This window comes from Zophobas morio, unplaced genomic scaffold (genome assembly GCF_036711695.1).
Source record: "Zophobas morio isolate AGI-343-1 ecotype UQ-CSIRO unplaced genomic scaffold, CSIRO_AGI_Zmor_V1 ptg000026l, whole genome shotgun sequence".
NCBI classification, from domain to species: domain Eukaryota; kingdom Metazoa; phylum Arthropoda; class Insecta; order Coleoptera; family Tenebrionidae; genus Zophobas; species Zophobas morio.
Genome location: NW_026972131.1, coordinates 15,641,368 through 15,648,092, shown reverse-complemented (window position 1 = coordinate 15,648,092; position 6,725 = coordinate 15,641,368). Strand labels below are relative to the sequence as shown.

Below are 6,725 nucleotides of genomic sequence, written 5' to 3'. Positions count from 1 at the left end.
TCCGTATTCTCGTAATTAACTTAATGTCATATCCTTCCCGATAAAATTCTTTCTTAATAAATAAACGACTTCGAGATTAATAGCAACTAATTACTCTCCTTGAAACTAGACAGTAAGGTGAACCACCTCCGAACGCATTTCTTAACCAAACTATCTCAATTACTAAACCCATTACGACACTCCTATCCAAAATAAAAAACACGCTTAAACTATCCTAATTATCTTTATTTACAACAACAGCACACTAATGACAATAATAGGTACCATAATCACAATAAATACGTCCACAGGAATACGAACCACCCATTAACAATCTTAAATAGGTTTCCATTGCGCGATCGCTCTCTGCGAGTCGGGCGCCTTGCCAAAAGGCCTCGTCCCATCCGAAGCGACATATCGATTCACTTGATAATCAAGCAGAGTTTGATAATGATAAACGTCAGTTCCGAGTTGCTAAAAGTTCTCCGTCTAATCGTCGTCATCTCGAGAAAAATATTTTTTACCTGTGTCAAGGGGCTGGTGTTGGTCGTAAATATCCCCTCGAAGTGTCTGCGCGTCGCCAACCTGAGCACTTCATCCTCCATAAATTGCATAACGGCTACGTTTTCTTTGGGCGATAAAGTCGAATGGGTGCCCATCATGAACGAGTGCAGGATCTTGCCTTTGCCGGTGGGCAGCTGCTCGTCCCTGAAAAATCACAAACCGTAGCGGGCGTCTCTAATTCCCGACAGATACCAACCTTACGGGTCCTTCCACGCATTCCAGGAACTCGAATATCACAGTCAGTTTTGAGGTAATTTCCACGTCGGGCTCGTCCCTCGCGTCGAAGTTGAGCCCCACTCCGACTATCTTCCCCGAGTCGGATTTAGTAACGAAACTCAAAGCTTTGTCGAGAAGGGGCTCCCACAGAGCGTCGATGAGTTCCGTGTAGTCGGATTCGAATATATCCGGCATGAGCCACTGCTCCAGGTCGGCTTTCTGGTAGAAACTCGTCGTGATAATGCTGCAACGAACCCTCAGTAAAATAAAAATAAAACTAGCACGTTCACTTACTCAATAACCGCCGATTTGTGCTCGTTTTTCAGCAACTCGGCTGTGAAAATCGGGCTCGATCTTTCGGGGTTCGCTGACGAAGTCATCCGTTGTAAAACTTCACCCAAATCGGCCGCCGATAAGAAATCTCCGATGCCTACGAAAAGCCAAGACTAACAAGTGCGATTCATTAATTTCGCGCTAATTACTTATGTGGTAACCTTCCTCGTTGAGTCGCGTTATCGTGTAGATCGAGTTGAGCGAGTTGCCGCCGATTTCGTAAAAGTTGGCTTTGAGAGAAATCGCAGCTCGGGCGGTTCTGTTAAGCACGGAGGCCACGGTGTCGAAGAGCACCTTGGCGGCTTCCATCTTCTCGCTTTCCACTCCAGAGTAGTCAATATCAATCTCCACGCAAGCGTCATCATTATTATTTGTACTTTCGTAACTCTTTAACAAAGCTTGTCTGTCGATTTTCCCGTTGACCAACAAGGGGATGCTTTCCACTAGTACTACTTGGGGGACCATGTACTCTGTGAGTTTTTGTCTTAACATATTTTCGATTTGGTTTTCGTTCATCAAAGCTGCACTTTTCACGAATGCTAAGAGTGCCTGGTTCATCTCGCCGGGTTGGTAGCACAAAACCACGGCCTTCTCGACTCCGTTGACCCCACTGACTGCCTTTTCCACCTCCGACAGGTCCACCCTATGTCCGCGAATCTTCACCTGAGAGTCGGTGCGTCCTTCGTATAGTAAAATCCCGGTTTCGAGACGTGCAAAGTCACCCGTTCGGTATAACTTGGAGAAAATGGGGTCGATGGCGAGTTGGTTATCGACGAATTTGTCTTTGTCGCGACCGTTGACGTAACCAGCGGCTAAGTTAGACCCGCTGACGAAGAGCTCACCGATTTCGCCGTCTTTCACCGGACGCAGCTCGGAATCCAAAAGGTACACTATTGTGTTGTCGACGGGGATGCCTACAATTGGAAAAATCAAACAATGAAACTCTAGGTGTAGATAAACCAACCAATGGGGGCGGTAAGACGGTTGTTCAGCTGCTGGGTGTTCGAAATTACATAGAAGGTAACGTCACCCATGATTTCAGTGCTGCCATAAAAATTACACAAGCGATAGTCCTCCTGGGGGAAATACTTGAAGAAGTCGGCAGCAAGGGACGTGGTGAGGGTCTCCCCGGAACAAACCCACAAGCGCAGACATTTCAGCAACGACGTGTTTTTCTTTAACTCAAGACACATGAGAATGGACCTTAACAACGACGGCACTAGGACTAGTCTCTGGATTCCGTACCCATCCAAAGTTTGGATTAGCTTCTCCGGGTCTAGCGTGACCCTCTTGGGTACCACTAGCACGGACAACCCGTTCACCAAAGGCCCCCAGATCTCGGAAACGCTGTCCACAAATGTGAGCGCCGTCTTGAAAACGCAAACCTTCTCACTGTCGCCGTACGGGAACGCTTTGAACTGCCACTGCAATCTATTCAAGATGACTTTGTGAGGAATTCTCACCCCTATAAAACACGAATTAACCCTCTGATTGTTGTTTGAGTCGTTCCAACCTTTCGGTATTCCCGTGCTCCCTGACGTGTACAACACAATCGCTAAGTCGTCCTTGTGGTGTCGCAGCCGCTCCTCCAGACCTTTCTCTGACTGACCCGCGCTCGCTGCGACTAACTCCTGGTGCGACAGTTTTGGGGTTTGAGCAAAGTCCTTGGTATCTATGGACGGATTTAAGTAAACGTCGTTACAAATTTTCGGGATTTACCTTCGTCGTAGATGACCACGACGGGTTGGGCTTCCTGGAGGATGTGCTCGATTCGCGAGGCTGGAAATGAGTGGTCTAGAGGCAAGTACGCACACCCGGCTTTCCAAATTGACAAGAGAACGAGCACCAGGTGGTCGGACGGGTGCATGTTGACGGCGACAATATAGTCACCGTCGGAGTTGGGGGACAAGCTTTGGGTTTTCACCAGGTCGATAATAGTTCGGGCGAAGCGCGTGGTGATGCGGTCCACCTGGAGGTACGAGAGCTTGCGCACTTCGCCATTTTCTTCGAAAATAAGGGCTGTATTGTCGGATGATGGCCCCGTGGCCACTTTTTCGAAGAGGGTGTCGATTTGAGTGTGACTGAGGCTTCGGGGTGGCCCCTTTAGCACGGATAACTGGGGAAGGGAACCCATTGTGTCGATCTGCAATTATAATGTTAATTAGTGAATTTTTTGTTCTCGATATACGCCAACTGCAGGTGAAAAGAAATCGGTTAATTTATTATGGTTTAATTCAAGGCGACTATCAATTGTGTATTTCATTTTTCAGAATGCAGAAGGTTGAGATAAAAACCTTGGTTGTGCATTCAATTAATTGCTGTTAATTTTAGAACGTGAGATTTTTCCTAGTTATAATGTAAGTTTATTTTGTTTGATTTTTTAGCTCGTGGTGTGCCGCTTGGCTCAAAAGCGGGCCGTGCTATAACTGTGCCGCTTCCAGCAAAAACCTACTATACTATGTAACGTCAAAAAATGGTAACTAAGATATAGGAAAATTATTCAAGCGTACGTCACTATAATTTAAGAGTCAAATTGCTGCCGGCTTTTTTAATAACCAGTTATCTGGAATCTCCAACGACGTTTTTGTGGGAGACGTCTCATTAAGAAATTATCTTTTTACGTCAGTCTTCTAAATGCCACCTTATAAACAAATACTTAGCATAATTACCGTCAGGTGATCTTGACGTTGTAAGTTCGACGACTTTATTCCACAAATAGGTCACTTTTTTTTAATCACAAAACACCTAAAACATGTAAATTTATGTAAATAATCATTCTCCTACTTCGTCTTGATATTTTTGACCAAAAAAATCACTCTCGGATTTTGAAGAGATTAAAATTCTTTTTAGTACATTAAAATTTTGCTCTTTTTTTTTGAGTGGAAAATATTGACCTTCGCATTCCTCCGATTATCATTTATTGCTCATAATGCGATTACTTGTATATTTTTCAACTTTTTACGCTCCATATTTATTATAATAACCTTAAGGTGCCACCAGCAATGAATTACCTTTACAAGATCTACACGACGGGGAAAAAATAAATGTGAATGTAAAAATAGTTAGAAAGAAAAGTACGTTTCACCGTTATATTTTTATCGCGTAATTGTACACATTGTTGACGTTTAGCACATCGCATCAACATGTCTTCTCCTTCGAAAACCGTGAAATTTTTCCCGCTCCACCCCATTTCGCCCAATTTTAATTACGCAAATAAATTACTACAAATGCCCGAATTCTTCGAAATCTGCCTCATTGTCGCCCCTAATTGTGGTTTGTCGAAACACGTCCCGGCCTATCCGACTAATTAAATTTTTGTCAAATTCCTCGGCGACGTTATAACATTAATAACGCGTTCTCAAATCATTACTCTTCTTTCAAACAGGTATTAATTAAAGCTCGTCACTCGTTCAGCTCGCAGTTCGATATTGTTGACGGTGAAATTCGCTGATGATAATCTTAAATTACGTGTATCAAACTCACATTATAATTCATTTCGCGACGTCGCGCCAATAAAACGCGCATTTCCATCGATTTCGATTTAATAGCTCGTAAAGTGGAGTGACACTGGGGCATTATGGTTTATTTCGTAAACGTAAAGTTACAGTAAAAGGCGGCAACACATGGCTTTATTGGCAGACGTTTCCCAGTTTTGGGAGGAAATCGGAGAAGCGCAAGCTTTTTATCTCGAGTTGTGTAATTCCCAAAAAGCTACAAAAATAACGCGCTCTGACAAGGTTTTCATTAAGACGTTATTGTGTTATTCGGAGACGAACTGAGAGTTTGAAAAGTGGCGCGAACACAGAAGTTATTGTTGTTTTTAAGAGTGGTTACTAGTTTTTTTGTGAGATTTGCGGCATCTTCCATAAATAATTACGTACACCTGCGTTTAATAAAATTTATCCTTCAATGAACACCTGTAAAAAATTCCATTTCATATTCCATAAAGCTCAGTTTTTTTTAATTAAGTAGTTGTGTAAGATCCCCCGCAGCTATTTGCCTTCACGTAAAGGCTAAAAGTCCGCACAACTAAATTATTTTAAAATTAATTAATTCGAGTTAAATTTCAAAGGGTTTGTGGTGGCGCAACAAACACAATTTTCGCATTAAAATTAACTCGGCGTTAAATTAAAGCAAAAAACGTTGAAATCGATGCATGTTGCAATCGCTTGACCTTTACTTCATTGAAGACCTCGCAATAAGCAATAAATCATTTAATTAGAGACCGCGCTACCGTTTGCATTCCATAAATCAGCGAAATCAAATACTTAGATAAATATAGAAAAGTGCACCCTCTCACCTCCGACTATAATTCACTGTTCGGTATCCTGCACTTGACTCGCCACGAAACCGATGATTGATGGTTCAAAAGCAACTAAAAGAGCCGGTGGTCATGTGCAAAATATATAAAGTGTTTGAAAGAGATGGTTACAGAGTAAGCACCTAAGAGGGGAGAGGCAATTTAATTTTGAATAAATAGTGTGGTGGTCCCCCTCTTAGTAAAAACCCACACCAATGTTATGGCGACTTCTGTTTACGTTTGTACTCATTCAGTACTGGGAAGTCTCTCTTGAGTACAACCTTCCGGTTTTTTGACCCAACTCACGATAAGATGGAAAACCCGCTGTAGTTGATTGCGTGCGTTATCGGATTAGCGCACAATTGAAACCGACTTCTTGGGTTAAATATTTGCACTTCATTTAATTTCTCAGACGAAAAAAGTCCAGAACGCGTTAGTTTCAAAATTATTCAATTATTCCACTTGGCGTTTTTTTAATTGAAAACCTTCTCTTCAAGAGCTTTCTGTTGCACGACACAAGGAAACGTCTTCCGACAATCGATCGGAAACTTTTTCGGACGTGCACAACTCGCCCTAAAAGCTTTTGTGTGCGGCAACTTCGAGATAGTTATTACCAGCCAAGTTAAACATTGGCGGTCTTGTATGAAAACTCGAATGGAAATGAACCGCTGTATTCACTGCAAAACCCAGCAGCTTCAAGGAGCTTTTTTTCCTTTCGCGCTGAATAGGTAGCTGGGACGAGGCTGGGACCTTCACCGGAGCAAAAATTCTACTTCTCTAGACCCTAAACAACGCCAATTCGCAGGTTAGCGCGTCATCCTTCAGCAAGGCGTTCGTGCTTGCTCGTCGCATACTCCATAAATTTTTCCTTTCAATTGAATAAAACGACTTTATTCCGAATTTAATTCCGGCAAAGTGAGCTCGTAAAACCTCGCTCACATAATATCCTTGTATTATTCGCCCGAATCCAATCCCGCCGCTGCAAGAACACTGATTCGAGGTGCCTTTAAATTTAGATTAGGAGACACCGCAATTATCATATGTTGTAAAGTCTTTTGTTGCTGGCGAAAGGGGGTAAATTGGACAGGGTGGCGGCGGCGCGCTTATCTGAGAACAGGTTCATTTTTGGTGGCGGCGTATCAAAACAAAATCTTTATACCCATTTTTTTGTATTAATATATAGGGTTTTTCATGAAAAAATCACGATATTCAAAAACATGTCTTAATTTCTTCCAGAGAAATAAGATTTTTGCAATTAAGCTCCGCCCTCTTGGCTCAAGACGAATAAAAAAATCATCACAATTGAGATAGGGCTGGTGGGTGGGACTTATAT

General features: G+C 42.7%; 1 protein-coding gene across 1 annotated transcript; it reads right to left on the bottom strand.

The window, feature by feature from the left end:
* Positions 1-204: 204 nt before the first annotated feature.
* On the bottom strand, positions 205-5,581 carry LOC135136191 (beta-alanyl-bioamine nonribosomal peptide synthetase ebony). Its single transcript, XM_064065360.1, has 9 exons — positions 5,393-5,581; positions 2,812-3,235; positions 2,606-2,764; positions 2,057-2,557; positions 1,242-2,006; positions 1,054-1,189; positions 740-1,003; positions 504-687; positions 205-453 (listed from the first exon to the last, which is right to left on the bottom strand). Exons 2-9 carry the CDS (start codon positions 3,224-3,226, stop codon positions 316-318), a joined length of 2,562 nt encoding a protein of 853 aa, XP_063921430.1. The 5' UTR covers positions 3,227-3,235; positions 5,393-5,581; the 3' UTR covers positions 205-315.
* Positions 5,582-6,725: the final 1,144 nt, after the last annotated feature.

Excerpts from the sequence above, each read along its gene's own strand:
- LOC135136191 (XM_064065360.1), bottom strand. The coding sequence starts at position 3,226 with ATGGGTTCCCTTCCCCAGTTATCCGTGCTAAAGGGGCCACCCCGAAGC. Across the intron at positions 2,007-2,056 it reads CCGTCTTACCGCCCCCATTG|GCATCCCCGTCGACAACACA; the intron begins GTTGGTTTATCT and ends TTCCAATTGTAG. Across the intron at positions 1,004-1,053 it reads CACAAATCGGCGGTTATTGA|CATTATCACGACGAGTTTCT; the intron begins GTAAGTGAACGT and ends GGTTCGTTGCAG.